Here is a 25422-nt window from a genome sequence, read left to right on the forward strand (position 1 = left end):
TCCCCGTCGCCTCCAAAACACAGCCCCCTGATTTAAGAGAGCCAGCGCCGGCCTGAGAACTTAATGCATTTGCATGCGTTAAGGCATTCTCCACAGAGATGGCCAGAGTCCCTCCCTCTTCCTTCATTTTTCCTTGACTGCAAAGGGAGGCCGCCAATTATGTATGTAGTTCTTTCTTCCGCTGTCTTGGCTAAGTGCTCCTTGTTGGCATACACACATTAAAAGATGATGGATTGGGAATGAAGGGGAGAGGGTGGAAGGGAAGGAGAAGAAAATCTTTTGAAGAAAGACAGACACACCAACGTAAACAATTTCTCTCTCCCTGCATCCCCTCACCCTCCCACATCTCCTCTTGTTTGCATCTTTGTTAGCTGCAGTGTGTGCTATATTCATTACAAGCGCACACAAGGCTGTTGTGTAGCTGGGGCATATTGAGAATGGAAAGCGTCTCCTGCTAGAAGTCTCCAAGTGGAGTCTCTCTCCAGGGGCGAGGGAGGCGAGGCTTTTTTAGATACACAAGAAGCACAAGACATATCTCATTTTCCTAATATTTGCCTTAGTTTCCCCCTCCTTCTATTTTCATTACATTCTCAATAGGTCTTTTAATTTCTCCACTAGCTGTGGGTATGGAGTTCTGAGTTCTCCTCACTTGCAGAGGGAGCCAAACCTAGATTCAGCAAGAGCAGTGGAGTCAAGCATTTCTGTGTGGTTTTGATGGAAGCCACTTAGCTGTGTAGGATCTATCCACAGGTGACATAGCTGCTCCTACCTTGTGCAGAGAGAAGGTCCGCACACAGAAGGTGGCCAGTTCAATTGTATCCAACAGGGTCACCTGGGTCATCCCATAGGTCTCTGTGCCACGGCTGGGCCAGTACTGGTCACACTTAATCTACAGAAAGAGCAGTTGTACACACACACACACACACACACACACAAAACAGTCAAGGCCATGAGTTAAGACAGAGCAAGTTTCTGAGTTGGCTGCTGCCACTGTGCACACTGCCCACTCCCACCCACTTGGGGGCGCTGTCTCCCAACTAGGAGAACACAAACCCCATCCGTGCCAGCACCCAGACACATTGCAAACTCCCTCAGATTCAGGTGTGTAGAACAAACTCTGGTTGGAAGGAAAAAATAAAAGTACAAGGGTGAAATCAATGGCAGGCCCACGAGCCATCATAAACCTACCCCCCCCCCCCCCCCCCCCCCCCCAGCGACAGCAATCAATCAAGCTGGGAAAATGTTTTCCTTCCAGCAGGGCGGTGTGCGGCCGCAGACCCCGTGCAGCCGGGAAATAAAGGTCCATTCAATATGGAGCGCAGCGTGTCAGCCCCCCTCTGCCCTGATGCAATGTGACAGGTATCGCTGGAAATGTGCAGGTTTAACGCTTTCCCATCACTTAACTTCAGTCCCAGCCAGTCACCCTGATTGCATCTGACAGGGTCTTAATGCGCTCGCAGAAGAAGTGTACGCCGCATTTGGAGAGCTCCGGCTGAGGGATAAATACAGGGATGCAAATGCGGGACAAAGTGCCCAAGCACCTGAGGAAAACCTCCACCTCCTGGGCCGAGCCCGCGGCCTACGCCGTGACGGATCCTGCCACGAAGGTGCTGCTCAAAGCTCCTCACCCACATCTAAAGCGAATGGAACGTCTTAGACACATGGAGCTGGCTGATAAATTTGGCCTGCTTAGAGCAGGTATTCTGTCTTCATGCTCTTTTCCTGTTTCCCTTTGCTCCCTCCCCATAAGAGCATTTCAAATGAAACAAGTCTGTTTGTGCTAGGTCAAAACCCAAGTTTGTTCATCTTCAGGCTACAACACATGCCTTACTGTGTCACTTAAGACAAGGGAGATTACAAAAGCGTGAGATGTTTTAACATACACAAAATCAACCAGTCAACAAGCCATTGCACTATCCATTCTCATATTTAACCATTTCTAACTGCACAGCCCATTGTCTTGTCACAGCACCATTCGCTTTCACATATTTCTGTTGTGTTGCTCTAGCTGTAAATGACTACCAGTTCATTTCTCTGTGAAGATTACTCCAGTGGTAGGTTTACATATGGAAGTCCCTCTCACCCGTGATTTCTCCTCCAGCCGTGTCATCATCACCACGGTAGCAGCCCTCTGCTCCCACACCATCCTCCAGAAGTCCCCAAAGGTCTCGGGCAGCGGGCCCTGGGTGGCAATATAGGCGTTCTGCTTGCGGTAGCCATCGATGTAGTTGGCATTGATGTAGTCACTCCCTGAGATACCTGGTCAACACAGAGAGGGGCCAAATTGGAACATGTCCACACAAAGAATTATAGCACACTTGGTGCAGGACATACCTGCATCTTGCAATGGTGGGATTACGGCTGGTTCAGATAGACACGAGACACTAAAACTGACGGATTAAGACTGAACGTGCCTATTGCGTGGATGATGAGAGTGTGTGTCTTGAGACAGAGGGCAGCTAAAGCTGTCCGCCATGAGCTTCATCTGGCCGGTGAGACCGCACACAGGCCACAAAATCCATTATAGAAACAATCCTTCAGAAAAAAATGTCACCAGGATTCAGCCTTCCGTTCTCTCCTTTTTTCTTTTTTTTTTTTTTTACTGGCATCAAAGGCAGGAGCAGGGCTGATTTAGGGCTTGCTGTGGAGTGTGCTACAAGATGGAATTACGGAGGGCTGTGAGTAAATCAGCCCAGGGAGCTGCAAGTAGTCTTCTCTCCGCCATCCCTCTTGTGTGGGATGGCGGCCTGTCAGGCAGGGGGCTCACTAAATCTCCCATTAAGTAGCCCCTCTGCTGGCACTGGAGAGGCTGGGGGGCGGGGTGGGATGGGGGCGCAAAGGGCAGCAGGGGGGGGCGGTGTGGGGGTGGGGGGGTCCATGTGGCTGTGGCAGGACAGATGCTGTCTGCAGCACTCCTGTTGCATCTCACCCAACGTCCAACACCTCGTCACGGTGAATCGAACACAGTAAATGTTCTGATTGAAATTTCTGATGACAGTCACATTAAAGAGAGGAACAGAGAGGGGAGACCAGTGAAAATGTGAGACTTCAATAAACTGTGCTGTTTTCCAAGGGAACAAATTAATGAGCTATTTCCACTGGTGTGGTGCTTCAACAGCTTTCTTATCTGTGCCAAATATCATGAAACACTTTGGTGTTTATCAGGAGTCTAGACACTCCAGAGGACTGGAAATTAACAGTCAGGAGGAAAGGAAATGGCATTAGAATGGATTTCACGTACCACAAAGCAATTTTGTCATTTTGGCTTTAGTCATAGCTAAGTGAACAGAGAATGACGATGTTCAAGAATTGTTCTACTGCTGTGACTACTGGTGAAATCACTGCACTGTAAAATGAAAATTGCGGCATTTATAATTTCATATATAATTTTGCCTTTGTGACGGTTTTGTTTCATTTGTTGTTCTTGTTATCTTCAGTTAGGCTGTTTTGATCATATAATATTAACACAAAATGAACCGACCAAACAAGAATGCTAAGAGAGTTTGGTCATGATGCTGGAGCTCCTATAAAGAATTTTCTGAAAGATCTGGAGGGCAAACTTCCCATATTACACCATCATTACTCATGTTGTGCTATCAGAATAGCCAGAACATTACAGATTGTACATTTATGTTTCATTACACAGAAACAAAAACTGGGCTGCCGGAACTAGACTCCTTGACGCCTATAAGAGACAGCAGAAACCCTTGTGGGCCTAACCTTCAATGGGGGAGAGGATGACACGGGAGTGGTCATAAGCGATGACGTTGGCGTATCGGTTCTTGGGCTTGTTGACCTCCAGGTTGGAATGCTCCCAGGTGAACTGCTGGCCAGGATCTATGGACTGTAGGGACAGATAAACGGTGAGACACTCCGCAGGCGTATGTCACATGGGATACTTACTGTATTAACGTGTGAGAGAGAAAAAAATAGGCAAGAGCCGTGTAATTAAAAGCTGGTCGGCTCCTGATGCTTAAAATACTCAAGGCCATGCAGGTTGGTTTATCAAGATAAGATCATTAATGTGGACGGTGAGTAATGGAAATAAAAATATTGATAATGGTGGCAGCTCTCCCCTGGGGGGGGAGAGGGGAATAAAGCAAACCAGGCTGATGCCATTGTGATAAATGCAGCTGCACTCCGAATATGAGAATTCTGAATAAATATTCTATTCCCTTGTCAGGGTAATTTAGTATTCCATTATGATTCAACGCTTGCTCTCGGGCAGTGGCGCTCTCCCAGCACCGGCCTGAAGGATTCTTTCATTTAGGCCCCAGCACCATGCTCAGAAAGTGGGGCTAAATAAAGCTCAATAAGGTGTTTGATGTATGAACAGTTTGCTCACTATCATCATCCTGAAATAATAGAGCAATGATCCCCCCCTCCTGTTCCCATCCCCCCTGTTTCCCTGGTTACAACTGGTTACATCTCTAGGTTAGTGTAGGCCCTTCTAGGCATATAACAATTAAATACAGCAAACAATCAAATTATGTCTTTCAATGCCCATCAACAATGAATGCAAATTATTTAAATATTCAGTATATATAACGCCCAGTAACCAATAATAACAACAATGATAGCTTCTACAATTCCTACCATAATTTCCTACTATACCTCTCTTGTCTACATGAATATTCCATATTGTGATATTTTGTGTAGTAAACAATCAAAGTTCAAGAGGTTTCACATGCACATTAATATATCAGCAGTAATAGAACAAAGGTATGTGTTCAAAGGTAATGTCCTGAAAAGTATAGAAAAGTGCTGCATATAATTTTTTTTTTAATTGAATGAATGGATTCCAATAGAGACTTGAAGCTGTTTTTTGTTTGTGTGCCTCATTAACAAGTGTTCCAGGTTAAATAACGATTTCCAATGTGCTGCTGACTCCCTTTTTACTCGATAGTATCTAATATATGCATCTAATGTATACTTCACATTAAACAATTGTAATTATAACAAGGCAATTGGGTTACATTATAAATATTTTTCATTATGAGAGAGAATACTAAAAATGAAAAATGGTTAATATTTTTTTGTAATTAAAATGTTAAGTGTACCACATTAGATGCAGTTAAGTCAAAAGGAATCAGCTTCTGATGGTTGATCCCCATTTACACTGACACACTTGTTATTCACTCAGATCAGTCAAAAACAGGCCCGGCACAATCTGCGGTTTAACAGGCTCCCCTGTTCCGCAAGCCTCCACTGAATATTAAAGTACTCAGAACGACCACTGCAGTCCTATATAAAAAGTCTACATTTACAGGGAATGTTGAGGTGCAGTGATGAATGGAGTGAGGAACACTGCCCCCAGCCACCGGAGCGAGTGTTCACAGACGCACAGAAGCATCTCTCTTAATATCATGCGCCCCCCCCCCCCCCCCCCCCCCCCAAATGTGTGCCAGGCTCTCCTCACCCTTACTGCTGCGCCGCTTGCTGTTTAATCTTCTCCCATCCCCCTTCCTCTGCTACCAACACAAACCAATCACTCAGGGCCCTGAGAGCTCCACTTGGTGAGCAAAAGCACCCAGACGAGTGGTGATTCATCAAGAAAATAACAAAATTAAAATGACTCCTCTGCTTTTAACATGGCCATTTCTTTCTTCCGGAGGAAGTGCAGAAACATTTTTGTGGCCAAGCAATTAGAAGTCTGGCTGTGTGTGCCTGGCTGACTACTTCTGTCAAAGAGATGAGTCTCCCACTGACACGCTCTCCACTCCCACTGCAGATCCATACAGCTCTGTGCACATCATCTTTACTGTATGTGTTACTGTCCTTCAACCCACACGTTACTGAACTTCCTACCCTGAACAGACCTGCTTTCATACAAGTGTGCTTCTCCTGTCCACACCAGGTCCCACTAATCTGCTCCTCATGTTTTTTTTTTCATTAAACTGTGATTTAGGTGCAGGCAGGAGAGGATATTGCACTATGCAAACGAGGGCTGATTCAGCACTCCCGATTTCTAATCAGCGGCTGCTTCATTTATAACTGCAGCACTCAAAGTTCAGACAGCTCATCGGACGCCAGCCCCCTCTACGGCAGGCTTTCTCTAAAGATGGAAGGCAGGCATGAAAGAATAGCCTTTTCAGGTCTCGGTATGAAGTCTCTGGGCCTTGTCTCCTTCTGACCTTACTGAAGCCCCCCATCCCCCTAAAACACACACATACAAACATACACACATCCATCCCTTGTGGGCTCACCTCGTACTCCTGTGAGAGCTTCAAGTTGTCGTTGGCCTTCAGCAGCTCTGTGTGTTCTGCCAGTTCCGCTATTGGGATTGGTGGGTGGTTCATCATGCCTGCTCACCACACAGACAAGAGAGAGGGGGGTGGAGGGTGTTGAAAAATTGTCAGTTATTGAGGTGTGGACCAGTGAAACAAGCCCAAAGAAAGGAAAGTCAGAGGGACAGAAGGAATCAGAGTGAGGGAGGGAGCACTGAGCAGGTGGGAGGCAAAGAACAGAGTGACGGTGAGACAGCCTGCAGTGGGGGGAGACAGAGACACACACACGGTTTGCATGGCTTTAATGACTGATGTTAGGACAGTGTGTGGCCAGGCCAGGGCTCCATATTCTCTTTCTGCGCATTCACTGTGTCCCTCTGCCAGAAAGCTCGCAGGGGCATGGTGCAAGAATACAGAGGAAATAAAGAAAGACCTATGGGTGATTGCTAAGGTGCGAGAGAAACCCCACACCAATTACCATGCAATTCTTCAGAGAGACCTGCCTTTTAATAGCTTTACAATGTCGACAGGGCAACAGCATTCAGTTTTTGATTTGGAAATAATATAAAAGACAAATACCCCCAGAGTTTAGTGTTTTGTACCAGCAAGATGTGATGTTAACACAAACTATACTTCACTCCTCACAGGGCACACAAGATGAGTAATGGTTTTTGTTTCCTGTTCTAAGGAAAAAAAAAACTTTCTTTCAGACAGAATGATGGGAAGAGCAGTAATAACTGTGGCATAATGCTGCCACTGAAACATACTTTTACATTCATTGGGAGAAACATTTCATTTGTGAGTTTTATCAGATGTGAGACATCAATGCTGCAGAATGTAGTTACGCTCCCATTTTTCACTAAGCAAGAAAAGGGCTGACTAACAATGTCATTCAGGGGAAACTGTTCTTTCTGCCAGGCTCCTGATTCTCAAATTTTCTGAGCTGATCTGCCCTTCCCACCATCCTCAACAGATGAACCAATTTTAATGGCAAAAAGATATGCTCTGGCTTCCTTAACCTAGGACACTATGGAATCTTCTAGAACTCCCTGCTTCCGTCCCTTCACATGATGCCATCAATGACACAGTGCAGTGGGGCCAGAGGGAGCGCAACGAGCCCTGGCCTGGGGACGGAGACGGTGACAGTGACAGTGCGAGACACAATGACACAATCAGCTGCTCCACTTCAGTCAGCCAAGGCCAAGCAAGCATGACATCATCACGGTCGCACATGCCATCTTCCTCTCTGTTTCTGTCTCAAACAAACAGTGGGAAGGCACTTGGACACCCCTTCCCAGTCCCCCAAACAAAATCATTTTAAAAAACAAACTCAAGAGTAAATTTTGGGAGGTCACCGCAACTATCAAACTTGGAAAGGCAGTCATGTTTTCTATAGACTAAGGCTAAACAATCTACGAGCAGAAACATAATGGGAGATAACGGAAGAGGAACAGGAATTAGTTTTTGAGAGAATGCAGAATTCATAACAAACAGTTCCCAGACCTCTCTTCTTCACCAATGAGTTGCTATTTTTGGAATAATTTAGACTTTGGCATTCAGGGGTCAAAAGTTCCTGAAATTTGATATATTTTGCAAAAGGTCTCCAAGGTTAATTGAGCATGCAGTATGTGTATAAGCAACGAGTTCCCATTTTTGAAATGGTACCCCGCTTTTTGAAATTACGTGTCAAATCCTTTAATCAAATGGTTTTAGTCTCTCATCATGAAGCTGATTCTAATTAGTAATAGTAGACAAAAATTAGAGGCTATGTCACACAAACGTTTCTACAAAGACTACGAGCTGGGAATTTTCAGCACAAAAAGATGAAAATGACACAGAAAATGCCGCTTGAAACAATGGCATCTTGTTACCAACTGAGTACACCAAGGCACAGACTGACCACAGACATCACCAGTGACCCAATGTTTCAACCACTGACCACTCAAACCTTTGAAAAGCCTTCCATAAAATGTGTTTTAACCAGAAACCTTCACCAAATAAAAACATTTTTACATTAAAAAAACCACACTATAACATCTATGGCTATGCTATTGTGTTATGTTTGTGTTTCCTTTCCATGTCATAATGTGGAGGATAGTTTATCAATTGGTCAACAGAATAGCAGTGTAAATGTTAAAAATAAGCTAAATAAATGTGAGCAAATGAGCAAGATACTGTCTAAAACTGTCCACATGCGGCTTCCCTTCCCTTCGGTCACCTTCACACAGCAGCTCGTGCTGGTTAGCCAAGAGATCAACACAAGTCCACGTGCACTGTTTGAACACACATATTGGATCAATGGAACGATCGAGTCCCATTGTTCTGCAGCAGACATTCTGGAGTCTGTTCCTCCTGGCCGTCAGAAGGAGACTCATCCTGAGGTCAGTCTTCTTCAGGGGTCAAACCACACTGTCCCGATCCACACCATGTATTTGGTCATAACACATAAAGTACACCTGGGATCACGTCCAAGGTTTGACACAGTTTCTGTTCAGAGGCTCTTGAATTCACAAATCTGAGGGGAGTCTCAGAGCTGGCGACATTACTTTTTGCCACTGTAGCTCAATTGTCCTTGAGCAGACTTCAACACAGGTATCAAGTGCAACATCAACTGCCAATATGCCTGTTTGCTTACAGTGTCTCATACCGCAAGCTCCTGTAAGCCTGCCCCTCCCTCAGCTAAGGTGCCTGTCTACTGCAACTGAACAATTTCCATTGCTGGGGTCCAATTAGGCATTTGTGTTTGTCTGATTCTTTTCCTCTGCAAAGTGGAGCAATGCCTTTCCCTTTTTGTTAGCATATGCAATTTGCATTGTTCTTGGTGGTAAGCAGAAGGCATAGGAGCTGATCACACTAAGTTTGCTTCCTTATCCATACTCAGATTAAAGCACAGTACACTGTGTGGATTTACTTGAAGGATATTCAATATCAAACTCAAGTCTGCATTTTCACAGCCCAGTTGCAAAGCAAATTCTTTTCAAGGACAAGCACCACCCTCCACCCCCTTTCCCAAAGCTTTCCCTCCAATGTGGAGCTGTTTTTTTTTTTTACCCCAGCAATCAAGAGCAGATCAATGAGCACGGGGAAAAAGGCTGGGCTCTAATTACACATTTCCAATCTCTGATTCACAGTCGATAAGCCAAGGAAATAATGATTTCTTTTGATGGCTCTGCAACTTTCACAGTGTATTTATACATGTTTATTTACATATAAAAGGAAATCTCTTCATGGCTGTGAGAAAACCCTGTTTTACTTGTTTTACTTTCACTGGAGGGAAGTGATCAAATGTTGGCCTATTGTTTGCTCTGGGTTTAATTAATTCTGCTCGTTATCTCTGACTCCAGAAAGACCCCATCAGTTCAGATTGAAATTAGAACATTGAGGGGAGCAGGGGAGGGAATGGAAGAGACAGGACTCCAGTATAAACCGTCTCTACATCAGCTGTGATTGCAGAGGTTACACAGTGGATTAATGAGCAGCCAACAGCTTGTGAGAACATAGCAACAGAAAAAAAAAACAAAGCAATTCAAACATTACAAAGTGAAGAAAATTAGTGCTGAATCTGCAAATTATTACAAAACATGTAAATATTTACAGAAAAATAATGTGCGGAAAGTGGGACAGTGCTACTAAAAAAATGCAGAAAGACAAACACAGGAGCTAAATTCGTTGGAACTAACTTTCATAGTCAAAATCGGCTTCACTTAGAGGGCTGCTCAGACCAGAATCTGTGAAGGATAGCAAACATGAAAAGAAAGAAAACGTCTTTTACAACGCCGATGAGGAAATTAAAAACCAAACCAAAAAAAGACAAAAGAGAACACGAAAGGCCAACATAGCTCTGCAGAGAAGGAAAAACAAAAGAAAGGAAAAAACAACTCACATATTTCATACTCTCTCTTAATCAAACAGCCCCTGTTTATCAAAGTTATTGTTTGCATTTTTCAACAGATATCACTGCTAAGCCCTGCTGTTCTGAGTTACATGAGCCTTGCGCAGGGGGGGGTCCTGACCGTTGGATCTGATGCCAGACATTCAGGCGCACAGAAAAATAGGGCACACATTTCAGCATGCTGACCCTCCCACCTGCGAGCAAATTCCAATCAGCAGTCTGTGCTGGCTGTTTGTTTGCCAGGGGCATCTCACGCTCCTACCCAATTGAAACCTCCTCCATCAAGCACTGTGTTTGACAGTTGTAATTGGGAGTGTGGGTCGAGAATTGATTTCGTTTCATGATTCAGAGCTTTCATAAACAGGGGTGAGCGAGGGCTTTACACAGAGAAATAAAGGAGCAGCTTGAATTTCTTCAGAAAAATGAATGCTGGGAAATTCTTTTGCTGATAAGTGCCTGGGAGAGGGACTGGCCCTTAACCATGCATGCCGCTGTCTCCTTTCATCACTGACACCCTGAATTCATGGGAAACGAGTGAGGGAGACAGGCACAGTTTTATGGCTCTGTCTGTGGTGCAGCAACCGAGACGATTATGAGAGGGTACACAACAGGTCAGAGAATTCTGGGTCCCTTTAATGTCGTGTCCACTCTTCCATGGAGTCAGACTCAGGTACCTGCATTGACAGTCAACAAACAGTGTAGTACAGTTTGGGCAGAGGCATAGGACCACAGCTGCCCACAGCCTTAAGTAAAAACTCTGTCTTGGTCAATCAAGGTGGCACTGGCATGTAATTATTCATACTGCTCTGCAATCTAGGAAGTACCCTAAGAAAAGTGTCAATTTATGTGGGAATCAAGCACTTGGATGTCAAATGCCATTTTAGGAATGGTCAGTTTAAATTTGTCCCTTAGAATCTCAAAGTTCAGAATGGCTGAATTTTACACATAATCACACTCATCATCTTAGCAGGATGCAGGAGTTTTCATAGAAAACCTGAAGATGAATGAAAAAGATGGGATTAAATTGATCAAGGCAGACTGTTTGGGGTCCATGATTTTGGTAATGCTTAACATTGCCTGAGCACACAGGTAGAGGAAGTGTAAGAGATCAGCAGCCCACTTGACTCAATTGGATTGTCACAGAAGATGCTCAATGGCCACTAACTGATAGCTAACCCTACACCAAAGCAGATCTCAGAGTCAGATAAAACAATGGTCAGCAAGAGCCCAAAAGGTACCCTCACAGTCAAATAGCCAAGCTGAAAACCGAAACTTGACTTGTCTTGCAAACTATACCAAAAATGCTTTATAGCAGTGCTCAGATTCATTTATGCTCCTTGTCTCCATGTATGATCAGTGGAAGATAAGAAGGAAGTTCCTCTTCACGTTTAGCTCTAATGTGGGGTCTCTTATAAAGGCATACCCCTCTTTTAACCCTTTCGCGCATACGGGCACACCGGTGTGATTAGAACACAAAATTGGAAAAAGTCTAGCTAATTTTAACTTTGAGGAAACAGCAATTTAACATTAAAAAAATATAGCAAATGCGGCGGTGGAAACTATGAGAGGCTTTATAACGTTAATGAAAACATATCGAACCATGTAACGACTATATAACACGCGCGCTGCATAGCATATGATACGTGCATAAGTTACGTGCAAAAGGGTTAAACTGCAGTCTGCCAGGCCTGTGTCAGCCACCTAAAGGGGGGGTGGGAGACTGGAGCAGAGGGCCATGGTAGCTGGTGCCTGCCCTCTGTGCCCATGTAAACTTGACTATCATTAAAAAGACTGAAAATCAAACTTAACGGTCTGTCAGTGCTGGAGAAGCAGTGCCCTGTGACGCGAGTGACAAACAAGCACCTCCTCTCACCTATTTCCGAATTTCCGAAATTTCCGAAATTTCACCGAATTCCACCTGTTCTTTTCAGGCTGCCGCTGTTTAGAATGGGCTTAGATTGGGCCTTAAGTGAAACGGGCCTGTTCCTAACGAGGAGTGATGTGCAACTCAGATCACAATGAGACAACGGCTCCAATGGGGACGTGTGAGATCTCGCCCATATTTTACTGTGACTAATTAAAGATTGGTGGGTCCACAGATCTTCCACGTAAAGATGGCATTTGTCATGCTGAATGATGTGGTGCCTGGAGGGAAGTTAAGTGCTTGGCTGAGACGTTCGAAACATGGCGGGGCAGGCGGTCTTGGCTACGGACTGGCTCGTGGCTACGGCTGTGTTCCCCAACTGAAACTGCAAGCTCCAAGAGGCAATTAGACGAGCCTGAAGGAAGACAGACTTGGAGGAGGGGGAGACAACACACAATGGAAAGAGGGCTACTGGCTGGGACATAAAAAACTCACAGATTTTTACTTCATCAGCCAGTGACTCTGGATGCACAGTGGGAATAATGAAGTTGGTGAGCAAACCATGATTCCTTTAAGATAGAGGGACATGGTGGGGATGGTGATGGGAGGGGTAGTCACGTGGACACAAACACACACGCGCATATATATATATATATATTTAATGCATGCCCATGGCACTCTTAATGCATACACGTTCCTGGCATATGCCACAATGTGCTGAGTGCTCCTCCGAGCGCACTGGAGTATGGTCATTTGAACAATGGCCACTATTAGCTAATGGAAATGTTGCAAGCGTTCACTGCCTTGCTTAATTGGGCTAAAATGTCCGTTTAAATTAAATTCTTTCGGTGAACAGATAATGACATTGCAGAGTTCAATGGGACTGTGGCAAAAGGCATAAGGAATTGCACACAATTAATGCGTTGAATGTGCGTGGCTATTTTAACGAGGCTCTTTTCTTAAGGAGAGACGGGGAAATGTACCGAGAGGAGAGAGACAAATAAGATGAAAGCACATTGTGCTCATTTTCTTGCCGTTGTGATTATAGCCCGTGAAAATAGTGACGTCTAATCAAGTGGGTGATTAACAGAAATGAATCAGCAGTTGGAACCTGTGCAAGGCTCTCAATAGGCTCTTTCAGTTCCCCCTTGCCTCTTTATCTTCAGTGTGGTGGGAATCTCTTAGCCGGGCTGTGGGACGGCTGCCCTGTGCAGTCTCTGAGATTAAGGCCTTTGAAATGAGAGAGCCTTTTGATGAACCACGGACTGAGGACAGACAGGTGACAGGTGCAGAGAGGGAGCTGAGCGCACTCACATTGCACCTACACACAGACGCCAGGGCAGACAGGACTAACAGAGAAATGTCAGGTGGGTTTAGAGGGAAAGGCCACAGAAAATAAGCATGGGACGTGGCGCTTGTGTACAACTGGCAGATTGAGAGGGAAGGCATAGCTGAGACAAAAGCAGGCGGCCGCCTTCCAATCGGGAGCTGTGGTCAAGTAGAAATAAAACAGCTACTATCGCAACCCCACTAGAGCTCGTACGGATTTCTCGGGTGATATGATCTACCAATCCCCAGCCACCCAACACCCGGCAATCTATTTTCCTTCTACAACAGAGGTGAGTGACAGCTATAGCTTATCTGATGCTCACTTGAACAAGTAATGATGAGCATATAGATATGAATGAAGAGACGGGAAAGATAAGACACACAGGGACAATTTGCACAAGGTGGTCACTGAGGCCTCTCATGTTGCATTGATTTTTCTTTATTTGGTTTTGCTCTGCCTGATGCATGTGTTAAGCATTACCATGCTGATTGGCCAATCATCTTGCAACTTCTTTCAACCTCTGCATTTCACAGCTAGAGGGAGCTGGCTGACCTTCATGTTTGTAATAACTCTCCTGAATCTATCTGAGGTACTGATGGACAAAGGATTATGGAGGTGAGATGCTGTCTTTTAGGGGTGAATGTGCGTGCGTGTGTGTGTGTGTGTGTGTGTGTGTGTGTGTGTGTGTGTGTGTGTGTGTGTGTGTGTGTGTGTATGTGTACATACCTGGGGTCTGGAAGTTGATTCGTCTCATCTCCACAGGGTCTGTGGGGTGATGCGGTGTGATCTCAGCATTGTTGAGGAGGCATTTGGTGCGTGGTTCTGACTCCTTCCGTTTGCTGCTTAGGGACGAGAATGCAAAGACCACCATGAAGAGACAAAACCAAGACCTGGATTCACTATGTGTATGTAGGGGAGGCTGCTTGAGCTCACACACACACACACACACACACACACACACACACAATCACTCACATCGACATGCACACAATACATAAGTGGAGTAAAATGGAGTAACAGAGCATGCACACGATACAATACAAACACATACTTAATCAATACCATACTGCTTCTGTGCAGCAGAGAAGTTTCTTGGGTGGCTGAGAGAAATGTATACTGATACATTTTTCTTGTTGTTCCTATTTTGTGAACTAATTAAAAACCATTTTTATGCTGAGACAGGACATTTTCCTCCCTCAAAACAGCAATAAAGTGTGGCTCAGCCTTACCTGTCAGGTTTGCTGCTTCCAAAGAAAGCAAGGGATTAAAATAAATATATAAAGGAAAAAAAGCACACAGAAAGGGAAACGGAAATCAATAGAGAGCATTTAAATTCACAGGGCAGCAGAGCACGGCTAGATAAAGCTTATCTGCATTAGGAGCAGCCAGTTAAGGTTCTGTGCTGGCCCGCAGGGAGACTAACTGATCCAGGATGGGTAGACAGGGGCTGAGGAATGTCAGGGCCAAGGGCAGGTCGAGGAAATACGATCCACCAAACAGACACTGAGTGCCGGGGAGATTCAGGGGAAATGTTCCTTCTGGTTTCCCAAGCCAGCTGGGCCGGCAGCGCCAAGGTCAGTCTGTCAGGGAGCAGACGTTTGCCATCGCAGGAAGTCTGGCTTCGAAAGTTTCTACTCAAGCGCACCGTTTGCCCACACTTCACTCTTTACCCATTCACATCCATCACTTAAACCTTTCACTCGTCTGTTTGAAACTGACTTCAAAAAAACAAAAAAAACTTTGTTCAGCTTCAAAACAAAGAGACAAACAGCCCTCTGACCGCACTCCTTTTATAGACAGAGCAAAGCTGATCAGCTTAGTTCTCTTGACTGACAGCCAACTCCTCAACAGGCCTCACATCGCAGGCCCCGTCCCACACCTGTGTCCACACTCACTTCTTGTAGAGCAGTATGGCGATGACGATGCAGATGATGAAAACCACGGCCAGGACAGGCCCCACCACCCAGATCAGCCCATCTCCGCCCGTCTCCACGGGCTGCGGGTCCACGTCTGGAGCAATGACCGGGTCCGTGTAGGGGCTGGCTACAAACATCTTCTGCACATTGCAAACACAGGCAAGGTGAGCAAACAGCTAAATGTGGGAGGATGATGGTATCACATCTAGAAAATCCACACCAAAAGTCTCACTTATATCCTCATTAATAAATGTAACTTGACCCTCTGCATCTTTGTGTGTGTGTGTGTGTGTGCGCGCACGTGTGTATGTGTATATGTTTGTGTGAGAGTCGGGTATGTTAGTGGGCTTGAGCTCTTACCCCAGTGGTACTGTTGAGTTCCGCCAGCAGGAAGAAGACATACTCCTGGCCCGGCTCGAGGGCACGGTTCTCATAGCCGTTGTACTCCTTCTGGTTGCCCAGAGTGAAGGATGAGGGAAGGTTGGAGGGGTTGAAGCAGGCGGCAATGTAGGGTTTGCGCAGGTCCACCTGCCTCAGCTGGCGGGTGGTGCGGATGTGTCGCTGTTTCGGACTCATGTCCTTTAAAAGCTAATGGACAGAGAGAGAGTAAGGGAAAAGGTGAGATGGACAGGGAAGTAAAAAGACAGGAACATCCAAATAAAAACTAGAGCCAATTTCACAAATGCTTGGACCACATATATCTAAATTGTGGCAGTAGCAGACCTAACTACACTGTGACATTTTGAATTGCTTCAAGTTCATTCTCTCGATCAACTGTAGTCCAAAATCGACATGATGACTATTGGAACTGGGCCCAGACTGAATGAGGTTATTCTTTCTGAAAAGGCACAAAGGACTCGAATGAAATAATGAAATAACACTAATCACGATGCAAATGGTTTTCGACTGATCACACTGCAAGGTCATCCATACCAACTGAGTGAGCAACCAAGTGTGAACTGTTACAGAAATGCAATTCCCTTCAATCCAGGACGAGGCCTGGGGGATATTTCAATGACAGCACTACAAATCCCTCCTTGGTGTTCAGCCATTTTAGCCGAGTGACAATGCTGTTGTCACGCAAAGATATATATCGACTATCTGCAGTCTGTAATAATTCACTTGAATGTATGTTGTCTTTGACACCTTCTAGTCCCACTTTAATGCTCTTGGTTGACAAGCTTCTGCTGTTTATTGGATTGTGGAGTGAATGGTACTCAGGAGGCAGTTGCCATGGTGCTCACCTCCTCCAAGTCCATCTCATCAGGGTTCTTTATGTGTCGGATTGGCCCCCTGCCTTTCTTCAGGGGAACCACCACCACATAGATGTTCCTGTAAGTGCAACACAGTCAGTCCCCTAACCCACCTGGAAGCACAATCAAACACATAAACCACATTTTTCTGCAGAGTTTTACCCACAGAGAGATACGCGCATGGCCCCTATAATAAAGACGGCAGCTGACTATGGAGGGTGATATTTTAGCCTTGGACCACAACCACATATGTTGCATCTGAAACAGCCATATATTTACTCTGAATTGATACTAAGGAAAAGAATGATGAACAGCATATAGGGGTGTTCATAGAAGTCTCGTGATTATATCTGAACCTATTCATACACATTTCGTGTGTTGGCTTATGTGTTTGTGTGTGTATATATGTGTTTGTGTTTGCATGTGTGTGTATGTGTGTATGTGTGTGTGTGTGTGTGTGTGTGTGTGTGTGCATGTGTGTGTATGTGTGTATGTGTGTATGTGTGTGTGTGTGTGTGTGTGTGTGTGTCTCTGGCCTGGGAGGTCTGGGGTCTCTCTCTCACTTGATCATGTCCTTGGTCTCAAGGGCAGGGAAGACAATGGTGAGAGTGTTGTCAGGCTCGCGGTTAAGGTCCAGCTCAGGCTTCTTGACCAGGATCGGGGGGGCTGTCCTGGCTGGCACACGGTGCCGCAGCCCCCCTACATTGTCCTCCGGGCAGGTAATCCTGAAGTCATAGGTGGTATTGGGCTGCAGGTTGGTGATCAGGGCCTTGGTCACTCTGGCATCAACACCCATCCTCTGATAATTGTATTCAATCTGGACAGATTTGGAGGACAAAGTTAAACACACGGGCAACACACAGGGACACACACAGAGTTAAAACGAGTAATTGCAGAGGAGTTCAGATGTGGGCTCCTGTCTGGAAGTGCTGCTGGTGGCTGTGTGGGGAGTTGATGGAGTTGAGGCACATTCATAGACAGCGGAAGCTGTGACGGTGAGCCGATACTCACTTTGCAGCGATATGGGGTGCGACTCTCCGGGAACTTCCACGTCAGCAACACTGTAGTCTTGGTGACCAGCTTCACCGTGAAGTTCTTTGGGACATCTGTTGGGGCAAAAACAAGCAAAACAAAGATGAAAGAAAGAAAGAGAGCAGCAGATTTAGTTCCCAGGGGAGAGGAATCGGGAGAGAGAGAAAGAGAAGGCGTTTGGGTTATTAAATCCCTGTGGGTTTCTTCGGAGTGAGCAGTGCACGGTGATCGCTGTGAAGGGGGAACAGCAGCAGGTTAGACACAGAGCACATGACTAATGGACACAGACCCATGGAGGACAGGATCGCACACTACCTCGCCCCAGTGGCAGTACCGCTCCACTTCACCCTACACCAAATCGTCCCTATGACAAGCCCCAACCTCCCTTGGCCCAAACAGCTCTTCTAGGCAACACCACTGCATCATTACCAAAGCTGGGCTCTTGTTCTCTGCAAATGGCTACCCCTCAAGCGTGGATAGGCACTACCCACATGGACGCGGCAGGTACAAGGACAGACCAAAACAGAGCATGCCGACAGCTGTTAGCAGTGCATCTTGGGATGCCATGCCACACACCATCCTGCAGTGGGGGGGGGGGGGGGGGGGGGGGGCTCAAAAAAAATTTCAAATGAAATAAAGAAATAAACAAAATTGAAGAAACTGATAAATAAACTCTAAGGTGATTAAATCCAGAGGCCTACCTTAGCATACTGGGGGTGTGTGAGGCTGCATTAGATGCGTGCGTGTGCTGGCAGGGCTGCAGGAGACGTGTCTGACCACTCAACACTTACCTTCAACATCAGCATCCCTTTTAAAAGTACTGACTTAAACTTACGACTTTTACCTTTGGGTGATTGAGGGGAGTGTCCCTCTGCAAATTATTTTGCCTTTTTTCATTGGTGGTGGAGGTGAGGTTGGTTTTTATTTTGTTTTGTGGTTTTTTCCCCCCGAGAAAAGAAACAAGCAAGCCCTACCTGTCTCAACGGCCACCGTCCGATACTGGATTGGAGGGCTGTAGGGCCCTGGACCTACACTGGTGTGCGCACGAATTTTCACGTCATACGCGGAGTTGGGATTGAGGCTGTTGAGGGTGTAGCTGGACTCGCTGGCCGGGAGGGTGAGTTCGCGGGGGCTGGCGGAGCTGCCCGCCTCTTTGTAGGCTATGGTGTACTCGGTGATGGCGCCGTTGCGCTCAGCTAGCACGGGGGGCAACCAGGAGAACTGCACCGAGCAGCATGTGATGTTGACGCCCTCTGAGATTTGGGGGTACCCCTTGGGCACCTCCTCGGGGATGGTGAGCTCCTGCCACGCCTCCTCCCCAAACCCCGAGTGGCTCTTGGCGGAGACCTTGAAGATGTAGATGGCGCCCCGATGCACATTGCTGACTGTGTACTCCTGTTCTTGTGCCGTGAACTCCAGCGTGGCCGGTGGGGTCACATCCTTGCGGCCAAACTGCAGCCGGTACCCCAGCACCTCCAACCCGGGGGCCTTCGACTCCGGAGGCTTCCATTGTACCAAAGCTGAGGTCTCACTCTGCTGCCGGACAAACAGGGAGGGTGGGCCAGGGACTGTGGGCAGAGAAGCAAGAGCGGTTAGTGACCTGTTCCACTTCATGCAGTGCCATATTTACACAGAACCTTTCCTATTCTGCCTTGGGCAGTACTGTCTCTTGACTGTGACACCTCTGGGCTTGCAGTGGCTTAATTTGCACTGCGGTGCCTCAGTACATGCAGGCTGCTGTAGCATAGCATGGTTCTGGAAGCTAAATTACTCTCCCCTCCCCATTAGTGTCCAGGAGGAGCCCAATCAGGGAGACAGAGGCAGTGCAGGGAAAGATGCGTCGTTTCAGACATGCTGCACCTCTTGATGGATGGGTACTGTGAAAATGCACCAGCTCCACAATGACGGCAGATACTCTAATCTCCACATTACATCTCCTGTCCCCTCCACCCAAGATATACGAACAGATTTTTCCTTTCTTCGGAAAGGAACAGGACTCCAGACAAGTGTTCAGTTTCTCCAAATTGGCCCTGGCCACGGCAGGATGGCAGAGTGCCTATGTGGAGCAGGAATATTGTGCAAAGGCTATGGATGAATCATCAGGAACACGCAAACTGGCCACTTCGCTCGCACACACATCTGCGCCATCCCCTCTCACTTCACTCACTTCACCTGGACTCTTTCCGCTTTTAATGGCCATTTTAAGAGCGAGGGGAAATTGGGTTGGTGGTAATGGGACTCTTAGCCTCCAAACACTGCTGAGCTGAATGTGTCATTAATCCTGCTGATTAAAGAACCGGTCCCCCACAAAACCAGGCCGCCTTTTCAAGCCATTTACTGAACGTACAAAACAATAAGTGGACATCAAAGAGGTGTCCCTGCAAGAGAGGCACAAAAGCAGGCAATAACGTGGAAAGGCAGGGTGTCCTGGGCTCATTCAGACAGCAGGTTGTTACAGACAGAGAGCCTGCAGACAAGGAGGAGGAGGAGAAGGAGGAGGAGGAGGAGCACTGTGCTGGTGCCTGAGCAGGGGCCACCGCTGAAGGTGACAGGGGACATGGTGCAATCTGCTGTATGGAGTGGAGAACGGGGGGTCACAGCCACCTTGATTGCTGCCTTCCCCTCCCCCACCCCCTCCCACAGAGCCTCCCTCAATCCCCTACCGTGCGGACAGAGGCACGTTTCCCATCAGGGCAGGCATTAATGGCCGCTGTTGACACACAGCTCCCAATTGAGAATGGATTGGGTTTCGCACTCATTTCCTCTCTGTCTCTGCCTCTCCCTCTTTCTCTGCCTGCCTGGCTCCAAATTCTCTACCTCTCTGTCTGCCCTTCTCGTCTCCAGTATGAGGATGGGGAGGTGAGGAGAGAACCACTCAGCGCACAATGAATAACCTTCAAGTATACGGTGATTAACCTGCTGCAGCAACTTACAAAGAGCCATATTCGGGCTATAATGCCCTTCTCACATCAACAGCAGTGCCTTCAATGCCAAAAGTGCTCCATAGAATTTTATGCTGAATTAATACCAGCAGAGCAGGGGCAAAATCTGGCAAACATTGGAGGGCAAATTTAATTGAAAATGATTCACATATAGGTAATTTAGCAGTCTGAGGCATGCTGGGAGATGCTTAGCATTTGACAGCAAGGGTCTTTCTAAACTGCAGTCCTGATTTTTTTTTTCCACTTGCAAAGGGCCAGATCAAATGGACCACAAATTCGGGGGGGAGGACTGTCCTCCATAAATGCCTTATATAAATGCCACTGACAAGTGTCCTGCTCATCAACACCCTTGTTTGGTACAAAAAAAACCCTAACACATACAAACACACACACACACACACACACACATACAGTAACCTTGCTTTCTAAAATCACAGATAGCACCAGCAGGCCTTCCAAGTACTAAATATCCCAATTAAAATCCGAACAGCCCCAGGGTCTAGGGGCTTGTGAGCTGTCCAGACAGAATCCTCCCAAAGCAGCCAAGGCTGACCAAGTAATCCTGATGAGAACCTCCACTTCAGCGCCAGCACACAATCTGCTCCACTCCCACAAGAGGTGGGGGGGGAGCACTAATGAGAATTTGGACAATTAGAGCAAGAAGGAGGGGTATGTCAAAACAAAGGGCAGCGATAAAGTGTTGAATTGTGCTGCCTTTGCTTATCCAAGGTTGCCTGTTCTACTGAGAAGTAGAGCTCTGTGCATGTGCAGCTGCGATTATTATAGTTAGCATGCAGCAGCATGCCTGTAAATGCTTGAAAAGGGTCTGCCTTATCAATATTACAAGGCATCAGCTTAACTTGTCTGACAGCACAATGTCCCAGAAATGGAGCATGAAACTGTCTGGATTGATTATTGAGCCCCATGGCCAAGCGTATACTGCCACTGTCACATGAAAGGCCATGAAGTTCTTTACCTAAGTAGGGCTAAGTCACTTTTGTGTTTTTATTTATTTATTTTGAGAGCTTAAGCCGTTTTTCCACAGTTTAATGGAAAAGGGTCTCTTTGAGGGATGCAGTCAGTGGCCTCGGAGCATCAGTCACCGTGTTTGGCTTCAGGGAGAGTGACAGCCAGCCGTTCTGCCATTGTCACACTCTGACACCTGCAATAGGCACACCTGTCAAGCTCAAGCCCTGTCAGAAGGGCTTTGAAGCTCAGCGCTGTGGAGAGCCTGAACAGCTTTGCATTATGTACTACCACAACATTTCCGAGCCAGCCTGGTAGCTCTGAAAGGAGGCTTCCCGCTCTCTGTCCCGCTGGGCTTCATAATGTTCACACCAACCACACCCGGCTGAAGCCAAAGAACACTCCGGTTAACCTGCACCTGAGAGCCACACCATCATCTCTGAAGAAATTCTTAAGAATGAAAGGACCCCGAAGTGCTGTCCAAACAAACTACAGACACCTGTAAACCTGCCCCCAGTGAGGCAGCGTGAGGCCTTATTTCCTACAGAAGCCACTTACTGTGAAGGAGCCACTGCTGGACAACACTCGCCCTGGACTTTGATTGCTGCCTGAGGTTTCTTCACGCAGGGTAAAACGACTCTGTCAATGATGCCCCCCATATGCCTCCACCCTCTCCCACCCACCCGCAGGTCATCAGACTAATCACTAAAGCTAGTCCTGCAACGTGAGAGTCATCTCAGCAGATTTCAGGAAGGATTCTTATTGAAATCCTGAATGACTTGGATGCATAGTAGCTGCCATGTTTACTCACAGGGGTGCTTTATTTCTTCCTGTGCCAGTAGGACCCAGGGAGGTGAATATGGGCTCACTGCACACTTGGCCCCCATGCACTGCTGGTTTCCTTCTTTACAAAGAGCAAGTGTGTTCATCATTTTAATACCTTTTAATAATAAAAATCTAATAATTCCTTTTATAACACATACTTTTGGTCCAACTAAATGTCCTGCATTAACACACCGCAGTTGTGGTACATGTTTAAATGAGACAAGATCTGACACTATTTTATACAAAATATTTTCATATCCTGTGCTATCACAGTGACTTAAATTCAAGTTTATGTTTTTTTTCTCTTTCTGTGTTTTTTTTCTGCTTATCTAAAAAACAAATGGTGGGCAACAGCTAATTTATTAAATCTAGTAATTGCAGATGCTTATAAATGTTTGTGGCTATATATGTTTATACATTTTTCTGCTTTATTCATTTTTATGTAGGTGCTGCGCTCACGCTACTTCACGATGCGCTGCGTGCTACTCCACATATAAAACTGAAAAAAAAAAACCTCTTCCAGGTTTTCTGCACTTCAAAAGCTGATGAATACCAGCACCAATAGCATCAGCAACAGCAATAATGTTATTAGCACTGACCTGCTCCCTTGGTCACCACGAGTTTGGGCTTGCTGCGGGCGCCGTCTCCTTTAGTAGTGTAAGCTGCCACAGTGATGGAGTAGGTGGTGTCGGGCTGCAGTCCCCCTATGATCATCTCCTACTCACACACACACACACACACACACACACATACACACACACATAGCAGAGCAATCAGATGTCATATTACACTCCAGTCCCACATCTCTCCCTGTTCACCTGTAGAGTCCTGTAGTTCATTTAATCTCCTCTCACAGCTCTATCGACTCTGGTCAATTTTTACACTTAGATTTTTGGTAAAGTGAGAACATACCATAGTTCACAAATTCCACAGTTCCTTTTATTTTTAATTCCGCTTAAAGATTGCAATATTTGTGTATATGTATAAGTCCTGTTTGTCATAATTATTGACTGGCCTTTGTGCCCTTCAAATGTTTGGTAAATCATGAGCATGAATTCATCATGGACTTACAACTGAGCTCACAACTTTGCCATCTAAATATTATTTACAATGAATTTATGTTCTCTCAAGCTAATACAATGTGCGAGCACATAGATAAAACACATAATATGCATTCGTTTTAAGTGTCTTCTGAAGAGAGAGAAGTTTAATTAAAGTTTACTGCCTGTACTGTAAATTTTCTTTCTGCAAAAGAGGGCAAATGAACACAGAATATTACAGGCTGGACATTTAGAGGGAGATGTGGGTGAGGCCTCTGAGATCAGTTCAGGGCAAACGTCTGGGGTTCAAGTGCCTGGGGTTCAGGCAGAAAACACATTCAATGTAATTTTCACACAGATCATGCACAAGGAGAATGAGGAAAAGCCCTGTGGGGTGCGATCCAACAGAGAGGCACAACAGCAACAACAACAAAATCCATCACGAGGGAGCAAGCAACCCTGTTCATTTTCCACTACATCTGCATTTGGGGAAAACCTTGGTCTATGTAGCTAGATACAAAACGAGTATCTTAAACTGAAGTACCGGTATTAATCAGCAAGACTGTGCTAATAATAATAATAGCGATCATAATAATGTTATTATTACAGTTACTGTTGTTACTATTATTCTCAAGACTTGCTGCAGAGAAGTCCCTCGCAGGGGGTTATTTGCACCACACCACCACAACACACAGCAAACAGCAGCCCAGACACACTCAGCAGCAGATATTGCATCACCCTGCACACTATCCTCTCTGCACTGTTCTTTGTCTGCCTACATACTGTAGCTAGTGGTATAAAAAAAAACAGGTGTGTTGTTAGAGAAGTGGCAAGATACTCATTAGTGAAAGGCATTTAAAACCAAACACAGGGCTTCCATGTGGGCACATGGCGTACAACACAGGATAACATGATTTTTTTACAAATAGGAATGTGGAAATGTTAATGGATGGGATTGCTGTCTATTGCAGTGAAATGAGAGTTTGCCCTTGGATTGAGGACAGCCAGGCTGATGCAAAACCCAGTGCAGGTGCCGTGTGACTGCCCCGAGCGCTCCATACTCACATATTCAGCCGTATCATCCGTTTCCCACTGACCCAAGAGAGGGCGTGCGGGGAGTGAGAGAAGGGAGGGAGGAAGAGAGGAAAGAGTGAGAGCGACTCAAGTGGTGGGGATGTCTGACTGAGGGAAACTGTGAGGCAAAAAGGGGGCAGCTAAAGGAAAAAGGACCTAGAGAAGCTCGGCGAGTTCTGAAAGAGAACAGGATGGCTGCTGCTTCGGAAGCACCTCAGAGGATTTTCTGACCAATGGCAGCGTTGATAAGTCCGCATTGGGGTGTCTCATTGATTTGTCAAAAACACTATAAACCAAACAGTGAGACTGTGGAACAGATGTGAGACCTCTAGGGTTGCCTTTTGTAGGTTTGCATCCTTCTCCCTTCTAAGCCCTATATCACATTAATGTCGATCATCAATGTCGAAACAAATGAATCCAGAAAAAAGCACCATTTTAAATGTATGCTTACAGTATATTAAACAAAGTACAAAAGGATATAAAGGCATCTTTCAAACATAAGGATTAAAGAGAAGGATCAAAGCATGCATTAACTGAGCCCTTATAAATTAGCATCTGCAGAACTGCAGCCTTGCTCCCCTTTTTGTGCTGTTCTTGTTTTGGTTCAAGGCTGTGATTTTAAGTATGACACTGCATGAATACATTTGAAAGAAAGGCCATACTTACATTACTTAATTTCTCTTGTTTCGACGACAAACATTTGTACATCAGACATTGCACAAGCTTCATTTATAATTCTGATGGCAGAACGAGCTGCTTTACAGGAAATTCTTTCTTATCAATGTTGTTTTCAATCCTGTGCTCCACCAGCCGGTATTCTTCATGCGGTGCTCTTTTTGATACAAGCAATCACCAGCCTTTGCATGGGTTATCAGGAACAAACCTTCTAGGGTCATCATATTTTGAAAGTGGATTTATTTAATTCTGATAGAGATCAACAGCAAAAGGACAGAGTGGGACAGAGCTACGTTTTGCACGAGGAGAGCGAAAATCACAGTGAAATTGAATAAGACTTTGTGGGCTTGCGTTGGATGCCTTTAATGAGCACTGATAACATGACA

The 25422-nt window shown here is 45.9% G+C and overlaps 1 protein-coding gene across 13 annotated transcripts in view; it reads right to left on the reverse strand.

Annotated features, from left to right (window-relative positions):
* Positions 1 to 25422, reverse strand: part of ptprsa (protein tyrosine phosphatase receptor type Sa) — a 175994-nt gene that overhangs the window by 12164 nt on the left and 138408 nt on the right. For 2 of the 13 annotated variants that reach the window (XM_036520644.1, XM_036520641.1), the window contains 12 exons: positions 17494 to 17588; positions 17046 to 17299; positions 16474 to 16561; positions 15590 to 15817; positions 15209 to 15369; positions 14543 to 14557; positions 14040 to 14155; positions 9908 to 9955; positions 6207 to 6304; positions 3721 to 3844; positions 2084 to 2259; positions 770 to 889 (listed from right to left, as the gene is read on the reverse strand). In XM_036520644.1, coding sequence (XP_036376537.1) covers positions 770 to 889; positions 2084 to 2259; positions 3721 to 3844; positions 6207 to 6304; positions 9908 to 9955; positions 14040 to 14155; positions 14543 to 14557; positions 15209 to 15369; positions 15590 to 15817; positions 16474 to 16561; positions 17046 to 17299; positions 17494 to 17588 — 1523 coding nt within the window. Of the gene's footprint in view, positions 1 to 769; positions 890 to 2083; positions 2260 to 3720; positions 3845 to 6206; positions 6305 to 9907; positions 9956 to 14039; positions 14156 to 14542; positions 14558 to 15208; positions 15370 to 15589; positions 15818 to 16473; positions 16562 to 17045; positions 17300 to 17493; positions 17589 to 18488; positions 19083 to 22846; positions 22965 to 24352; positions 24380 to 25422 lie in introns of all 13 variants that reach the window. The other 11 variants (XM_036520642.1, XM_036520640.1, XM_036520650.1 and 8 more) reach the window with 8 other exon arrangements.

Source organism: Megalops cyprinoides, chromosome 2, assembly GCF_013368585.1.
Source record: "Megalops cyprinoides isolate fMegCyp1 chromosome 2, fMegCyp1.pri, whole genome shotgun sequence".
Taxonomy (NCBI): Eukaryota; Metazoa; Chordata; class Actinopteri; order Elopiformes; family Megalopidae; genus Megalops; species Megalops cyprinoides.